Source organism: Dromiciops gliroides, chromosome 6 (genome assembly GCF_019393635.1).
Source record: "Dromiciops gliroides isolate mDroGli1 chromosome 6, mDroGli1.pri, whole genome shotgun sequence".
In the NCBI taxonomy this organism is placed as follows: domain Eukaryota; kingdom Metazoa; phylum Chordata; class Mammalia; order Microbiotheria; family Microbiotheriidae; genus Dromiciops; species Dromiciops gliroides.
Window position 1 is genome coordinate 100,916,210 of NC_057866.1, and position 18,070 is coordinate 100,934,279.

Consider the following 18,070-nt stretch of genomic DNA (forward strand, 5'->3'; position numbering starts at 1 on the left):
GACTCCCAGGCTTTCTGTAAAGCCGGCTTAGTCCTAGTCTCTCTGGGTAAAGTCCCTTGGTCACAAAAGAAAAACAAGCAACAGACACATTGGGGTTGGGGCTCACATCACATCTTTATATACAACAGTGGGAGTTACTGGTTCACAAATGTCAAATGGGAGGGGAAGGCTGCCAACACAAGGAGGTTGGCTCCCTCTTCCCACCTCCCAGCTGATGTTGGGCAGCGCTGCCTCCTCCTCCTCTCTCAGATGCCCCCTTTCCTCACACACAGCTGTATCTCAGGATCTCTGCCAGGTCATAGCCAATCACAGCAAAGGAAGAGCCCTGGGGGTCACAGAATCGGGCTCCGTACACCTGTGTGTCGGTCACACATTCTCCATAGCAGTGTTCCACCTGGGGACAGGGAGGGAGGGGAGGAGGGTTGTGTGTTCTGCACGGGGCCCAAAGCACCAGGATCCTTCCCCATTGGGACACTGCCCTGGCTTGATACAGACCTCAATGCAGCCACTGTCTGGATTTCTGCTTAGCTTCCAGATATGCACAAAGGAGTCTTCAGCCCCAGAGAGCAGCTGTAGGAGAGGGGAAACGGGGCTAATGGGCTGACAGATGCATTCATCAGGGTCCCTACTGAGAGGCCTAGCAGGAGATCCCCACAAGGTGGTCACTGATGCTACAGGGCCTGGGCCAACTCACCTTGCCCGCCTCAGGTGCCAAGTCAAGGGCGCAGATAGCACGGCCATGAGCATTGATCTGGACATGCAGGGCCCCTGAGCTGGCTTCGAAGATGCGGATCTGCCCGTCCCCATAACCAGCAGCTATAGTGCCTTGCCACAACTGGATTGAGGGGCAGGGAGTCCTGGGGAGATGATAGAGGGCTTTGGGTAGCCTCCCCAGGGCTGACCTCCCATCTGAACCCTGACCCAGCCTGACCCACCTCCCTTTCCTGAGCCTCGCTTACTCAAAGCCTGAGATTCGGGTCAGCAGCTTAAATTCTGGCCCTGACTTCCAGACACACAGAAGGCCCGAGTCATCAGCTGTCACCACATCAGCTACACAGTCCTGAGGGAGGATAGGCTAGGTCAACTTCCCATGGCCACCTCCCATCCGAGGGGCAGGGCAGCATCTATCTGTCAGCCACTGACCACTGGTGGAATGGGCTCAGGAGGTTGGACCAGGGATGCCAGCAGTACTGAAATCCAGACTTCTGGCTGCATCTCTTTCCCAGCCAAACTCACAGCAGCAATACCTACCTTCAGAACCAGGATTTCACTGGCCGCCCAGAACACCCCTGGAAGGTGGGTATCATTGTCCCCTTGGGGAAGTAACACTGAGGCCCAGAGAGAGGAAATGACCTAAGAGGCCTCTGGGATGAGGACCCGGGTTTCCTGAATTGTAGACAATCAATTTAAAATTCTTTACTGAGCTTTCCCCCATAAAGTCCAAGCTGTGGTTCCTGTTGTCTCAATATCAGGGGCTCTGCACTTTTATTACGTGTCACAGACCCCTTGGGCAGTCAGTCTGGAGAAACCTTATGGGTTCCTTCTCAGGATGATGTTTTTAAATGCATAAAATAAAATTACAGAGGATTACCAAGGAAACCAATTATACCGAAATATAGTTATCAAGATATTTTTTAAAGTTTCCAAACCTCCAGGTTAAGAACCCCCGGTCTATACTGAGAGACAGAAGTGTCCTGTAACAGCAGAAACAGTTGCTAAGCTGTAAAATGTTGACACTAAGTGAAAAACAGCCATTTCTAGGAGAGCCTGTATGAAGTGCATTATTGGTAAATGGGAATTCCTATGGGAAGGTTGGATGAGAGAAATGGGACATGAACGGGGCCATCCCCCTTGCACAGAAAGGTCTGGAGAAGTAGTGTTAGAAGACTTAAATGGAGCCCGACCCCCTCACTCTACAGCAGCTGAGAGTGACCTGCCCAAGGTCCCGGGGCTGCTGGAGGGGAAGTGTGGCCTAGCAGACAGTTCGCCGAGTTTACAGGGAGGAAGAGTTCACTGGGTGACCTCAAGCTCTCTTTCTGTGCCGCTTCCTCATCTGTAGTCATTGTCCTCCCGAGCGACCCCAGACCTAAATCTATGACCCTGGGATCTTCCCTCCCTACACAAGGGTCTCTTACCTGGCCCTGAGCAGGCTCAGCTGCAATGTCCGTCACTGGCACCTGGTGCTCATCCAATTCCTCACTCAGCACAATGTTGGGTCCTTTGGCTGGGACATCAAACACCAGGACCCGGCCAGAGCACGTCCCTGTGGCCAGGGCCACAGTGTCCCCTCAGTGGCTGTCTCCAACCATATCAATCACTCTCCACCCTGGCCAGGCTTCCACTTAGTCCCTCAATTAACTGAGCCCTTGGAATCTCTCCAACCACTGAACGCACCAATGTGGTCCCTGCATCCATCCCTCCATGCTCCCACCCGGCCCAGATCCCTTCCACATCACTTCCCCAAGGCCATCTCACCCACACAGATGTAGTGTCCACTGGCAGCAATTCCTCGGGCAAACAGGGACTGTGCTGAGATAGGAGGGTCATCCACTACCCCACAGAAACCCAGCCTGTGCCCCTCTCTCTTCCCTCCCAGTTCCCCACCTAACAGCCCAGCCCAATCCCTGCCCTGCAGTACCTGGTGGGGCATGACCAGAGTCCAGGGCATGCCAGTAGACCATGACAGATCCATCTGACTCATATATCTGGCATGGAGGAATAACAGAAGTGGAACTATGTTGTGGGAACAGGTACAAAGATTAAGCTAAGGTTGGGGGGAAGGGGTAGAATCCTCTTGGGGATATCAGCCCTAAGTATGGAGAATGGGATGTCCCCACATAGAACTGTAGGGTCAGTTACAAGGGACAGGATGGAGGAGGGGGACCCCGAAAGCAAAGAACTGTCCCTTTTCTTGTTCACCTGTATGCCCCTCTGTGAAGTCAACACTAGTAACACCCGGAAAGGCAGCACACACCAGTAGGCCTGAGGAGCAATGAATATGAGTGTCAGAAGGAAATATTCACCAGGAAGAGGGACACTAGTCGGGGCTTAGAATAAGAGATGTGAACAGGTTCGGCAGACGAAGCAACACAGTGCAGGGATCACCAGAGGAAGGGGCACCTGCCAGCATCAGGTCCTATCCTTGAAAGAACCTCCCTCCCTTGAAAGGGTTTGCTTCTCCTCTGGGTCAGATGACTCACCTGGGTGATGAGAGGATAGCTCAGCCCAGTCCCCTCTTTAGCTTGCAGCTGGCGCTGGGACACAGGAAGGCCATCGGGGGTTGCACTGAGGAGCTGGACGCTGGGCCCATGGACCAATGCAAACTGGGTCAGCCCCGGGGCTGGCAACGGCAGCACGCTGAGATTGTTGCACAGGGCCGCTGGGCAGGACCGGAGCGGGACAGGCTGTTCCCTACGGTACATCCTGTGTGTAGAGACACTCCGGGCTTGAGGGGTAGCTAGGACCAGGTGGATATGAAAGGGCGTTGGGGGGGTCAGGGAAGTTTTCAGGAAAAACACATGAAGTTTCACGAGTCTGAGAGGAAGGGAACACACACAGCAGTATACAGTATAGGGAGGAAAGGAATACCATTTACATGTAACACCTCCTATATGCCAGGTGCTGTGCTAAGAGTTTTACAGATATTATCTCATTTGATCCTTACAAAGACCCTGGGAGACAGATGCTGCTATTATCCTCATCTTACAGTTGAGGAAACTGAGGCAGACAAGGGTTAATTGACTTGCCCAGGGTCACACAGGCTAGATTTGAACATCCTGACACCAGGTCTTGAAGTCTATCCATCGCATCACAAAGCTGGGGGGGGGGTGATGAAGATGGGGGAGATGGGGTTGAGGAACTAGGAGAGACCCTGGGGCAAGAGGTCTGCTTGGGGTATGGCGATGGGGAAAAGGGGGGGTTCCCTGGGAAAGGGTGGGGTTAGAAATGCATACAGGGGGTCAAAGAGGGGTAAAGGAGGGTCAGTATGGGCATTCCTTGAGTCCCGGATGGATGGCTGGGCTCAAGGGCACGGAGCGTCAGCGGAGAGGGCCCCGGGAGCACCGCCACCCCTTGGGGTCGCTGAGGTGGAAGGACCCAGGCGTCTGACCCTACAGGTGGGGAGAACGAGCAGGCGGAAGGACACCGGTGGGGCTCACACTTGCGCAGTAGGACCGCGGAGGGACACCGAGGTGGAAGTCTCCGATTCCACACCACCCGCGCTAATGTACCTCCGACGCACGGGGGTCGGGGCTTACAGCAAGGCGACGCGGGAGCAGCCTCAGTCAGACTTAAGCAAGAGGAAAGGGGGAGGCAGATCAGGGCCAAGACCCCTCCCACCAGACCCCGGTTCTTTCCCCGCCTCCCCCTGCCCGGGTCAGACATCCCATTCAGACCTCCTCACTCCCCCCGGCCCGGGTACCGCGCCTCACTCTGTCAGTCCCCGCATCCGCCGCCGCCATGGAGACGACGCACGGAGCGCCGCCGTGGTGGTGTCTACGTCACACGCCGGCCGGGTCTCCGCGGGAGCTCGGGAAGGCGGGGCGGGTCAGCGCCTGGCGCCGCCCACGGTTGCCCGGGTGATTTAGGGAGCGCTGCTGGAGGCATTGTAGCCGAGGGGACCGAGGTTGGGGCTATTAGGGAAGCTCCAGTCCCACCAGACTCCAGGAGCCGGTATCCATGGCGCATGAAGGCACGGTGAGCTCCGCAGGCTTCCGGTAGTTTAGGAGCAGCCTTGAGCGTCCTGGCGGGGCCTCAGACCTTCTGCAGTCACGGCCTGACCTCAATGAGTATTACAAGTAATGAAGCAGGAAGGGGTATTAGAGATGATCCAGACCAACAATCCCTCCATCAAGGAATGCCAGGGGGGTGGGGGGCTGCCCGAGGCAACTCAGCTGTGACACAAAGCGGGGGGAGGGTGAGCAGGGTACAGGGCTCAGGCTAGATTGGAATGGTGAGAGACCCACCGTGACTAGTACCTACCTACTTTGACGGCCGTCATAGGGACCACATGGGGTAATAGGGGCTACAAAGTTCTACAGAAATGTCAGCTATGTCTATTCTTCGTCTTACAGAGAACTGGCAGGGACCGAGGGCAGGCCAGGGCCAAGGCGGAGAAGGTTCGTCCCCCTACGGTGCCTGTGCCTCAGATAGAAATTGTGCCTGGCCGTCTGAACGAATCTGAATGGATCTCACTTATGGGCATTGAGGAGGGTGAGGATGTGGTAGGGGATGTCTTGGCTGAACTGCTGGCCCGTGTGATGGATGCTGCTTTCAAGGTCTACCTAGCCCAGCAGGTGGGCATTTACTCTCCCTCCACCTAAAAGCAGGGATAATTATAACAGATATTTTAAAATAAGGATTTACAGTTTCTAAAGTATTTTTCAATATATCATATGTCCTTTGATTCTCACAACAATCCAGAGGTATGTTGATAACAAGATTGTTATCACCACTTTAGAAATGAGGAAACCTGAGGCTCAGATGAAATGACTTGCCCATTATCACAATCTATCATTCAGCAAATGTTTTATTTTATACATTTTAAATCATAAACATTTTTATTTATAGTTTTGAATTCCAAATTTTATCCCTTCTTATCTCCATCTCTTCCCCTTTCCCTGAGGTGGTAGGCAAACATGTTGTACATATATGCAATTATGTAAAACATTACCATAGTAGTCATTTTATATAAGAAAATTTGAATGAAAGAAAAAAATGAAAGAAAGTGAAAAATCGCGTGCTTCAATCTGTGTTCAATCAATATCAGTTCTTTCTCTGGAGGTGGATAATATACTCCATTATTAGTCCTTTGGGATTGTCTTGGATCATTGTATTGCTGAGAATAGTTAAGTCATTCACAGTTCTTCATCAAACAATATTGTCTCTGTGCATAACATTCTCTTGGTTCTGCTCACTTCATCAGTTCACACAAGTCTTGCCAGTCCCTTCTGAAATCATCCTATTTCTCATAGTACAATAATATTCCATCACCATCATATACCACAGCTTGTTTAGCCATTCCCCAATTGATGGCCATTCCTTTGACTTCCAATTCTTGGCCACCACAAAAAGAGCTGCTATAAATATTTTTGTACAAATAGGTCTTTTTTTCTTTTTTTGGGATATGAACCTAGCAGTGATATTTCAGCAAATGTTTTCAGTGATATTTCAGTAAATGTTTTATTACATTTATAATACATCCAAAAAGTACTAGGATTTCAACACAGATCATTTAACTCCCAGCTCTATTTTTTTAAACTATACTTCTTCTACTCCTACCTCCTCACTCTCCCAAGCCCAGTAAAACTCCTTTTTCAATGCCTCCCTTTATTCCCCTACAGTGTATCCCGTTCACCATCAGCCAGGCTCGAGAGGCCATGTTGCAGATCACTGAGTGGCGATTCCTTGCGAGGGATGAGGGTGAGACAGATGTGGCCGAAGACCCCACATGGGGGGAGGATGAGGAGCCTAAGGCTAGCACCACAGACACCTGGGCTCAAGGGTCTGTGCCTGTGCTGCATGCACCTTCCCCTGCTATTCCCCCAGGACTTGAACCCTCCTCCCAACCTGAGGTAATGCCTTCACCACTTTATCCCTCCTTAGTTTATAACTACCTCCACAACTTCTCCAGCTTCCTCCCATCTAACCTCCCCACCAAATCACCCCCCAGATCCTCTCCCAATGGCTAAATCCCTTCCTAGAATACCTCTGTGATGATGTAGGAATGAATAACCTAGCCACCCCACAGCCCTCATTCTCCTGTTTCCTCCCATCCCAGCAGGGCACTGAGATTGGGGACCAGCTCCCCTTGCATCAGAAGAGTTGGATCTCAGTCCCTGAGGATCAGAGCTTGTCTTTCTGGGAACCTCCTGAATTGAGGCCCACCCCAGGTCCCCCCCCAACACCAGAACCCTCTTCACATAGCCCCCAACACTTTGTCTTGCCCCACCCCTGTCTAGAGTCAAGTCCTATCCTGAGCAGTTATCCCTCTCTGGATCTTTCTATATGGGAGAGTTCCCAGTTTTCTTTGGAAGTGGCCAGCCCAGTGAGTCCACATCCTTCTTTAGATATGTCCCTATGGGGAAGTCCTCAGACATCCCTAACTTCACAGCCTGGTTATATTCCGTCTCTTTCACAGAGCCCCCCAACCCTCTTTCCCATCCCACCGGGGGTGGGGACAGCTCAGGCCAAGTGGAAGACACTGGTTTACCTTCCCCCTACTATCTGTCAGTACCTCTTCCACCATTCCTGGCTAGTCCTCCCTGGGGCCTCCCAAGAGCCCAGCCTATCCCAGCTCCTGTACCTACACTTACCCCCTCATTGCTGCCTGCTGCCTCTGCCAAGTTCATGCGCTTACAGCGAGGGCGGTCATACCTGGCATCAGGTCTGGTGTATGATAAGATGGGACGAATCATAGCCATGGATCCACTGGATCCTACCCATCTACCCCAGCACCAAATTCAGCCCCTGGCCAAAGTTGTGGTCCCTGAGGCAGAGGTCCACCCACTGGAGTCCTACAAGGAACAAAGGAAGCATGTAAAGTATGGGAACAGGTTCAAATTCCAATTGCCTGGCCGCCACTGCCCCATACCCCACTTCCATCGTGGTTTTCCTTTCCCCAGCCCAGGGCTTCCCTTCCCAGCCCCTGGCTTTGAGCCTTCCCCTCCCAGAACCAGCGCTTCCCTCCTCTGAAGCGGTGGTCTAGCATCCAGTGGCCATGTGGATTGGAGGGGGCAGCAGATCTGTTGCAGATGCAGCCGCTGGGTTCAAGTCTTATTCCAGGAATGGGATCAGTACAGATCCCAAGGTCTGATCTGAGTATGCTTCCCTCACCATGGTCCAAGAGTCCTGGAAGCCACCTCCCAGCTGATATGGAAACCTTCCCTACTGCTGGACACAATGAAACTGAAGCCTCATGTGAGCCTCTGGAATCCAAGCAAAAACACCCATCGAAGTGGCGGTATTCCTTCCCATATGGAAAGAGAGCAGCCCCCTGGTCCACTGCTAAGGAGCCCTCTGAGCAGCGGCCCATCCAGACACATGCTCTTAACCCTCAGGTCACTGTGACTCAGTTGCTGAAGGGCTCCCCCACCCAAAGTTCGGGCCCTTCCCTCTCTGGACACCCTCAGCACCCACCCTCCCTGAGGAGTCCTGAATGAAGAAAGGCTGTGAGTTCTACCATGACATTCCAACCCTACCCAGCAACGCCCTGAAAACCCAAATCACACTATGCCTGTCTACCTAAAATAAATACTTGTGGGGCTCTAGATGCTAGACTGATGAATCTGTGACCACTATCCGATAATCCCTGCAAAAGAGGATCACTCTTTCATGTCCAAAGGCCCTCTAACAAAGATATTTCCCCCACTCCTTGATTTTAGGTGTCCTCCATTCAGATGGCAGAGACATTCCCTCCCTGCCAAGGACCCTCTAAATGAATGCTAGTACTTAGGGCTTCTTCTCTCAAGGAGAGAGAACATTCCAAATTGGGATATATAGAGAGTATACTAGAAATCTTGTGTCCAAATGTGAATATTGACAGGTATGTTATTGTCAGGGATAAGTGATTCTTTTGAAATCACTCCAGCACGCAGTGTGCCAATCCTGTGGGCTATGAAATGACAGGTTCTGAATAAGGAGACACTCACCACTACCTTTTTACACACAGCCGATGAGGAGCCTGAGGCTGAGAGGAGAGACACCCACACTCATAGGAAACTCCAGACTGACCTAACATTGGGAAACCTAGTTCTGACAAGAAATTCAAAGATTGAGTTGGGAAATATCTCAGAGGCTATCCTGGCAAATAAATGTATGAAAACAATAATATTCTTAACATCCCTATTAGGACTGTTAAAGGTCATTCAGCCTTTACTTGAAGACCTCTAGGGAGGGGAGAATCCGCTAACTCATTCAATTTATTAATCTGAGCATGTTAAGAACATTTTCCTACATCAAACCAAATCTGCCAATACAATTTTCACTTGTTTGTAGTTCTGTCCTTTGGAGTCCAGAACAAGTCTATTTTCTCTCCTACACTACAATTCTACAAGTCTTCCAACATGTGAAAAAACAATAAGGTCAGGGGGCAGCTAGGTGGCGTAGTGGATAAAGCACCAACCCTGATTCAGGAGTACCTGAGTTCAAATCTGACCTCAGACACTTGACATTTAACTATCCGTGTGACCCTGGGCAAGTCACGTAACCCTCATTGCCCTGCAAAAACCAAAACCAAAACCAATAAGGTCTATTTCTTTCAACTATTCTTATACAGCATGAAATTTGCCATTCTGGGTTGTTTAGTTCTGGATACATTCTAGTTTAATAATGTGTTTTCTAATATGTGGCCCCCAGAACCAAACTGCAAAAGTGATCTGACCAGGGCAAGTGGGCTCTCACTATGTATTCTAGATACCAGGCCCCTCTGGGTAGCTTAGTGTTTCCTTAGCTTTTTTGGTAATCGTGTCATATGGTTAACTCATCTGGAGCTTAGATCTGCTAAAATCTAGATATTTTATACTAAAATCTAGATCTTACACTAAACTGTTGTTTTGTCTCCCTTATCCTGTAATCAATTCTTTAAAAAAAGTTTTGTTTATTCTTCTTGTTTTATTTTTGGTTATTTGCCAATCTACCACTCTCATATTGAATCCTTCCTTGTACAAAAGACAAATAGTTAAGCCAAGCTTAGCCACAAATCACCTATTTGTATCAATAGTACAATAGTTTTCTCCTGTGGTCCCCCACCTCTCTAGAGAGAGGAACCCTCCAAAACCAAGATTGTGGTAATTTGTTGGAGGGGTGTATTCATTCAGGTTTTGGGATTTAGATTCATCTTCATTAGGTCTCATCTTAATAGATTTGGTCCATCATTCTAGCTGTGGAGATCTTTTTTGAATCCAGACTTGGACCTCAAACTTGTTATATTCTCTTAGCCTTCCAAACTTTGTGTCACTGCATATTTAATCAGCATAATGTCTTGTTACATACTAGAGGCATAATATACGTCAAATCTATATCATAATCCAAGACACTGATAATATTATACAACACTGGGCCAAATAGAAATACTTGGAGTATTCACTGGAGGCTGCCCCACTGAATCGACAGCCTGTCAATGACTACATTTTGGGCTCAGTCATTTAGCCAGTTCTGAAAACTTTAATGTATAATAAGGAGCCTACTACATCTCTCAATTTTGTTACAAGAATAGCATGAGAGCAGCTAGGTTGCACAGTGGATAGAGCACCAGCCCTGGAGTCAGGAGTACCTGAGTTCAAATCTGGCCTCAGACACTTAACACTTACTAACTGTGTGACCCTGGGCAAGTCACTTAATCCCAATTGCCTCACTTAAAAAAAAAAAACAACAACTTAAAAACAAAAACAAGAATAGCATGATATACTTTGTGAAATACTTTGCTGAGATAAAACATATTATACTATATTTATACTAAGTCTGAAGCATTCCCCTGATCTACTTGTTAAGAAAAAGAATCATACCACATATATAAGTATTAGCAGGCAGATAGCAAGCTCATGTATTAATTTGCTTGGTTGTTGGGATATGGAATGACTACATGTTCTTATCAACAAGGTCTTACATAATTACATTGTACTCATAACTTCTACTGACAACTTGTTCTGATTATAGAAATTTATTATAAAAGGAAAAAGCCATGATTTTAACAGCATCAAACTGGTCCTTCAGACCTAAGCCCAAGGACACAGAATGACTCAACGCATACATGGCAGGATAAAGCATCCTATAGCTCTGTTTGACTTCAGGTAAGAGTCACCAGTTTACAACCAATTACATGGTAACAATTTTATCTCATAGCCAGACTCAGGAATAGCCAGGTGGGAAATATTCCTGTTCAAAAGGAAGTAATACAAATGGGGAAACCACTAAAAAGATTCTACCTTTGGCTATGCTAAGGTCCTCCTCTTGGCTTTTTCCCAGATACAGGCCTACACTTGTAACAACAGTTCAGGATCACATTCCTCTCTGAGTAGCTTGTGACAGATCTCTCTAATGGTGGATCCATCAGACAAATATACCTGAATTCGAAACTAAAACAATATCAGATATGGTCCCTGAAAAACCTTTACCTCAGATAGCAAGTTTTACTAATCACAGGCTTGCTCATGGAATTGCAATAAAGCAACAAAAATTTACCAGGACTTCCCACAAGAGATTTCATTAATATCCTTCATTTTTTCTTCTTGAATTTAAACTCATTCTGGTATAAAGATCATCATTAGAAATCATTTCTGTAATATAAACAAACCCTGTACATTCTCAGTAACCCAATTTCATTGTTTTAGGAATGAAATTGTTTAGGAAAGCTCTTTTCACAGGGCTCTAAAGCTCGCCCCAAACAACAGTTTCCAGGAACCTGAAAAGTTTGCAAATAAGGGGAACTTTTTCTTTGTATCTTATTCTCACCACAGCAGTTGCCAATTTACCTCCCTTTCCCCCATATTTTTTTTTTCCATCTTCTTATTGAATCTCATCACTTTGGTAATGGACCTGATTAGTAGGATTTTTTTTCCTCAAGCTATTGCAACTCATGTATCTGGAAGTTCTCAGGAAGGTTTGGGCTTGTCCTTCTGTTCCCATAAATAAGTTTTTTCTCTATGTAGGGAGGAAGCAAGACAATTCTTAAAATTTAGATTTAATATAATCTATTACCAAAATGGGTAGGAGTCAGAATTTCAGCCAAATTTCCAATTTCAAGACACCAACTTAAAAAAGTAAAAACTGATCCAGTGCTTTAGTTTTCAAGATTCCCTAATTGCATATTCTAGTAAAACTCAATTACCTTTTAATTGTTTCCTGGTTCAAAACCTTTTCTCTTTTTCATGAGCTAGGAAAGTGTTAATGATATGGGCAGATAGTTTGTTGGGTTTTTTGTTGTTGTTTTTTTGTGGGGCAATGCGGGTTAAGTGACTTGCCCAGGGTCAACATAGCTAGTAAGTGTCAAGTGTCTGAGGCCGGGATTTGAACTCAGGTACTCCTGAATCAGGCCTGGTGCTTTATCCACTGCACCACCTAGCCTCCCCAAGGCAGACAGTTTTAAAGTGCCAGGTCTATTTTTCCCCCTGAAACTCACTGGCAATTCTAAAATAGATGACCTTCTTCTCTAGCTGTAAAGCAATAATTTGTCGGGGCGGGGGGGTGGGGGATGAGGAGTGGGAAATGCTCTTATTTCCTTAAAACAATTCTAAATAATATTAATCTAATTACTTGCTAGCATTTATTTCAGCATTTATAAAAACATTCATAAACCACCAGTATAGGGTCTGAGGAGAAAGATTCTCCTCCCCCCCTCCTTTTTCTCTTATCTGTCCCCTGACACTACCGAACCTAGCCACAGTTCAGAATGTAAGGCAGAGAAAGAATCTTTCAGAAAACTTATAACATTCACTTTAGTTAAAAAGGCATAGATGGATTTGCTGGCAAAGTTCTTCCTCCTAAATTCCATATGCACAATTATACTCTTTGAGAGACAAACACAGGCAAAGAAAAATATAAACAGACCGACAACTGTCTGAGATAGTGGCCCCCAATATTAAAAGTTACTTCTTGGGGCAGCTAGGTGGCGAAGTGGATAAAGCACCAGCCCTGGATTCAGGAGGACCTGAATTTAAATCTGGCCTCAGATACTTGACACTTAATAGTGGTGTGACCTGGGCAAGTCACTTAACCCCTCATTGCCCCACCAAAAAAAAAAAAAAAGGTTACTTCTACTTTCCTATCTTACTATTTGTCTTCAGTGGCCATGCTATCTAACATATACCACAAAAAATATACACACAGTCCTAGAAATTATTACTCTTTTAAAATTGTACCTCTCTTTTTTCTTGTATATTCTGATTTGGCACTTTATCAATCATATAACAAATAATCTTAACCTAGTTTTTCCTCTGCCCCTCTCTTCTCCTATTGATTCAAGCAGCCAGAAAGAGAGGGAGGGGGAGAGAAAGAAAAGAAACTCTGTTTTTTATCTTATGATACAGAGGGCAATTGCCATTTCAAGATCTCTTTTCCCCCATCTTAATAGTATTTTATTTTTTTTAATTACATGTAAATATAGCTTTCAACATTAATTTTTATTTTTACTTTATTTTGGGTGGGGCAGTGAGGGTTAAGTGACTTGCCTAGGGTCACATAGCTAGTGTCGTGTCTGAGGCCGGATTTGAACTCAGGTCCTCCTGACTCCAGGGCCTGTGCTTTATCCACTGTTTCACCTAGCTGCCCCCTTCAACATTCATTTTTATAAGATTTTGAGTTCCAAATTTTCTCCTTTCCCTCCATTAGCTCACTCCTCCCCTAAGACAGAAAGCAATCTGATATGTTATACAGCACAGTCATGTTAAACATATTCCCACATTAGTTATGTTGTGAAAGAAGAATTAGAACAAAAGAGAAAACCATGAGAAAAAACAACACACGCACAAAAATGAAAATAGTCTGCTTCAATCTACATTCAGACTCCATAGTTCTTTTCCTAGATGATAGACATTTTCCCTTCTGAGTCTTGGAATTCTCATGGATCATTGCATTGCTGAGAAGAGCTAGGTCCGTCATATTTGATCATTGCATAATGCTGCTGTTATTGTATTCAATGTTTCTGGTTCTGCTCACTTCACTCGCATCAGTTCATGTAAGTCCAGGTTTTTTCTGAAATCCACCTGTCTCATTATTTCTTATAGCACAATAATATTCCATTACATTCATCTGCCACAACTTGTTCAGCCATTCCCAGAGTTGATGGACCCTTCCCCTCATTTCCATTCTTTGCCACCACAGAAAGAGCTGCTACTGTACATGTGAATCCTTTCCCCTTTTTTTTAGGATATCTTTGGGATGCAGAACTATAGTAGTGGTATTTCTGAGTCAAAGGGTATGTAAAGTTTTATAGCTCTTTGGGCAAAATTCCAAATTGATTTCCAGAATAGCTGGATTTGTTCACAACTCCACCAACAGTGCATCAGTTTTCCAGTTTTCACACATCTCAACATTTATGGTTTTCCTGTTCTGTCATATTAGCCAATCTAATAGGTGTGAAGTGGTACCTCAGAGTAGTTTTAATTTGCATTTCTCTAATCAGCAGTGATTTAGAACATTTTTTTTCATATGGCTAATGGATAGTTTTAAATTCTTCATTTGGAAACTTCATATTCTTTGATCATTTTTCATTGGGGGTGTGACTTAAATTCTTATAAAATTTTGACTTAGTTCTCTATATATTTGAGAAATGCGGCCTTTATCGGAAATATTGGCTGTAAAAATAATTTCCTAGCTTTTTGGTTTTCCTCCTAATCTTGGTTGCATTGGTTTTATTTGTGCAAAAACTTAATTTAATGCAATCAAAATGATCTATTTTGCATTTCATAACGTTCTCTATCAATATCTCTCACCAGTGCTGAAAGTTCTCATCTTTGCCTGGGCTACACATTTTCCATTAAGCAATACAAACAGCTGGCATATGGGATTCACCCCACCCTTATATGGGTGAAGCCTATCAAGGTACAAGCCAATGTGTATTTTCCAGGTGTACTTCTGTGGCTCAGGCCACCTGTTGAGCGGACCAAGCTGGTCCAGCAGACATGAGAATGGCCCAGGATTCCCCCTGTGAAAGTCTTACTCCCCAAGCCCATTCTTTTGTTTTCTACCTACTGTAAAGAATTAGTTGTGATTTGGGGTTTCAATGATCCCATCTTTGCTTCCTCATGGTCATACTGAAAAGATGTAACCTTGAAAAGCCAAGAAAAGATGGGTGGGTTACGTGAGAAATAGAACAAACAAAAGGAACTCTGATCAGATTTGTCAGGTATATAGGTGGACTGAATAACACAAAGAACATTTGATTGAGTCAAAACATCCAACAAAGTACCTAAAGCCTCACCTAGGGGAGTTCCCCCACACCTACATGGGCATGGCCAAATTATAATGGGGACCAATTATAAAGGGGGTATGTTGAACCAATTGGAGCCTCAGCATGGCTAGAGACCTCCCTTCTGGTGGGAGAGGCAGGAAGGAAAAGGGAGAACTCTGGGAGGGACAAAAAAGAAAAATAATTGAGAAAGAGAAGAGAGAGAGAAGCTGGTGGTGGTTGACCTTTGACCGAAACCAGGAGACACTGCATAGCTGATTCTCTCTTAGAACTACAGATTCCAGAGGTGGTGAGTTTGTGTGGTTGAAGCAAGGCTGGCTCTTTAGGCCAGCTGAGCTGGAAGCAAGTTTAGGGTTTGAGGTCAGTTTTTGCTCCAGCCAAGCTGTTCTGAGTAGCTGAGGAAGTAGAGGCTTATTCAAGTACCTGGGGGGCCTTTTTACCCTAGAGATTTAGATTCTAACCATCTGAGAAGTAGGTCATATCTTTCCCTTTCTCTATCCCTTTTCTCATTGTCCCTGGCTCTATTAACTTCACTTATGTTATAAATTTGTTCCCATTAATAAAACCTGATTTGTTTGTGGAAAAGAGGCTGTTAATTGCCTTTCTTATCAGTCTGAATGAAATAACTAAAAAAAGGTAGTTTGGAAGGGAGAAAACTCTGGACCTAGAGGTCTCTCGTTATTTTCTGAACCCCAATATTCCCCAATATTATGACAAGCCGCCCAGTTAACTCTCCCCATACTAGATCTGGCCCAAACACTACTATGCCAAATGTAAGGGGGAAGAATAATTCTCCCTTAATTATGCCAATTGTAGAGTGGCATACCCTTGGAGAATACTGAGATATCAAAGAAAGAACCAGTTTAGTTATAGTTTTTATTATGGTTAATTGTTCAGTTGAGAGAGTTTACTCACAAGAGGCCAGTCATCCTGGGCAGCAGCAGGACAAAGTAACATAGTGGATCCCCATACCAACACTAGCCCAGGGTCAGGTTTATATATGAAACAGAACAAAGAAGGCATAGTGCCAGGGATGGCCTAGGGTTTGTGCGATTTTCCCATGGAATAATTGGAGCTTCTTTTGCTGTTTACACTTAATCAAGGTCATTGACATTTTTCTGTGGTCATAGGTTAGATTTCTTCTCTGGTAATGTTGAGTCAAAGAGTAAGCACAGTTTAATAGCTTTTGGGCCATAGTTCCAAATTGTTTTCCCAGAATGGTTGTGACAAATCTAACCTATCTTTTCTTTTCCTTTCTTTTCTTTTTAATAAAATTATTTTATTATTTTCCAGTTACATATAAGGATAGTTTTCAACATTTGTTTTCTTTTTGGGGGGGTAGGGCAATGGGGTTAAGTGACTTGCCAAGATCATACAGCTAGTGTCAAGTGTCCTGAGGCCGGATTGAACTCAGGTCCTCCTGAATCCAGGGCCAGTTGCTTTATCCACTGCACCGCTAGGCTTGCCCTCAACATTTGTTTTCATAGAATTTTTAGTTCTAAATTTTTCTCCCACCCTCCCTTCCTTCCCCCCCTCCCAAGACAGAAAGTAAACTGATATAGGTTATATATGTGCAATCACATTAAACCATATTTCTACATTGGTCATCTTGTGAAAGAAGAATCAGAGCACAAGGGAAAAAAAACTCAAAAAAGAAGGAAAAAAACGGCCCAAAAGTAGAAACAGTATGGTTCAATCTGCATTCATAATCCACAGGTTTTTTTTTCTGGATGTTGAGACACTGTATTCTATCATGAGTTCCTTGTAAATTGTCTAGGATTGGTGCACTACTGAGAGGGACCCAAGTCTATCCCCATTGTTCTATCACATAATGTTGCTGTTACTGTGTACAATGTTCTTACTGGTTCTGCTCCTTTCAGTCAGCATCAGTTCATGTAAGTCCTTCCAGGTTTCTCTGAACTCGATGCTCATCGTTTCTTATAGCACAATAGTATTCCATTACATTCATATACCACAACTTGTTTAGCCATTCCTTTATTGATGGCCATTCCCTCGATTTCCAGTTCTTTGCTACCACAAAGAGAGCTGCTATAAATATTTTTGTGCATGTGGACCCTTTTCCCTCTTTTATCTCTTTGGGATACAGACCTAGCAGTGGTACCACTGGGTCAAAGGGTATGAACAGTCCCATAGCTCTTTGGACATAGTTCCAAATTGCTCTCCAGAATGGTTGGATCATTTTACAGCTCCACCAACGATGCATTAGTGTTCCAATTTTTCCACAGCTCCAACATTATTTTCTTTTTTTTTGTCATATTAGCAAATCTGATAGGTGTGAAGTGGTACCTCAAAGTTGTTTTAATTTGCATTTCTCTAATCAATAGTGATTTAGAGCATTTTTATATGACTGAATCTCAGAGTGTACATGGTTTTCTTAGTTACTATCATATTCCAAAATAGAGTAGGTACTTCCCCAAATAGTCACTATTTTAGTCACTAGTTGCTTTTGGGGGGGGGAGAGCACAAGTTCCTTCACATTTGAAGAGGGGAATTACCATCAAGACAAACTTTTGGCAGAAAGACAGAACAGTTCAAATATCCAAGTAATTGGAGAGTTGAAGACTATGACACTTTTGTATTCAACATCTTTATCTGTCCTTGCTTCCATTTTCTTGGGGGTGGGGGGCTTTGGGTGTCCAGGCAGGTGACTGCATCAGTGGAAATTCCCTCCAACCAACCAGATCAGCAATTTTGCAACTCTAGAATTTGCAGTCTTAAAAAATTACCTTGGGGAGGGGGGGCTAGGTGGCGTAGTGGATAGAGTACCAGCCCTGGATTCAGGAGGACCTGAGTTCAAATCTGGCCTCAGACACTTGACACTTACTAGCTGTGTGACCCTGGGCAAGTCACTTAACCTTAATTGCCCTGAAAAAAAATTACCTGGGGCACCAAAAGGGTGAGTGACCCATGGTCATAGCTAGTAACTTCCAGAGTTAGAATTTTAACCCAGGTCTTCCTGACTTTTAAGACCAGCACTCTATCTGCTATGCTGACATCTTCTGTGGGAGAACTATTTGACATTTTTGCCCCTCCATCTGATCTCCTTTGGTGGTGAAATAGAGTTCTGAATATGGATTCAGGAAGTTTGGTTTTGAAATCTGCTTTAGAGACCAGCTGTGTGACCCTGAGTAAGGCATCTGTCTTTTC

At 45.2% G+C, this 18,070-nt stretch overlaps 2 protein-coding genes across 8 annotated transcripts; one reads left to right on the forward strand and one right to left on the reverse strand.

The window, feature by feature from the left end:
* Positions 1-105: 105 nt before the first annotated feature.
* WDR54 (WD repeat domain 54) lies at positions 106-4,520 on the reverse strand. Of its 7 annotated transcripts, none has more exons than XM_043972523.1 (11): positions 4,431-4,520; positions 4,158-4,288; positions 3,201-3,457; positions 2,920-2,982; positions 2,639-2,705; positions 2,476-2,550; positions 2,136-2,224; positions 960-1,060; positions 695-857; positions 496-570; positions 106-394 (listed from the first exon to the last, which is right to left on the reverse strand). In XM_043972523.1, the coding sequence occupies exons 1-11, from the start codon at positions 4,445-4,447 to the stop codon at positions 263-265; spliced, it is 1,170 nt and encodes a 389-aa protein (XP_043828458.1). In that variant the 5' UTR covers positions 4,448-4,520; the 3' UTR covers positions 106-262. The 7 variants fall into 7 exon arrangements, with proteins under 7 accessions (XP_043828458.1, XP_043828459.1, XP_043828457.1 ...); XM_043972524.1 differs by having other exon boundaries at positions 2,476-2,529; positions 4,431-4,519; XM_043972522.1 differs by having other exon boundaries at positions 2,136-2,263; positions 2,476-2,529; positions 4,431-4,519.
* Positions 4,521-4,527: 7 nt separating this feature from the next.
* C6H2orf81 (chromosome 6 C2orf81 homolog) lies at positions 4,528-8,155 on the forward strand. Its single transcript, XM_043972520.1, is given in 10 exon segments — positions 4,528-4,695; positions 5,073-5,294; positions 6,342-6,572; positions 6,782-7,141; positions 7,144-7,656; positions 7,659-7,826; positions 7,828-8,002; positions 8,005-8,087; positions 8,089-8,133; positions 8,135-8,155. Coding segments are annotated over 10 exon segments (1,836 nt in total). The 5' UTR covers positions 4,528-4,677.
* The last annotated feature ends 9,915 nt before the right edge of the window (positions 8,156-18,070 follow it).

Excerpts from the sequence above, each read along its gene's own strand:
- WDR54 (XM_043972521.1), bottom strand. Across the intron at positions 2,706-2,919 it reads CTTCACAGAGGGGCATACAG|ATATATGAGTCAGATGGATC; the intron begins GTGAACAAGAAA and ends CCTCCATGCCAG. Across the intron at positions 395-495 it reads CAGACAGTGGCTGCATTGAG|GTGGAACACTGCTATGGAGA; the intron begins GTCTGTATCAAG and ends CCCTGTCCCCAG.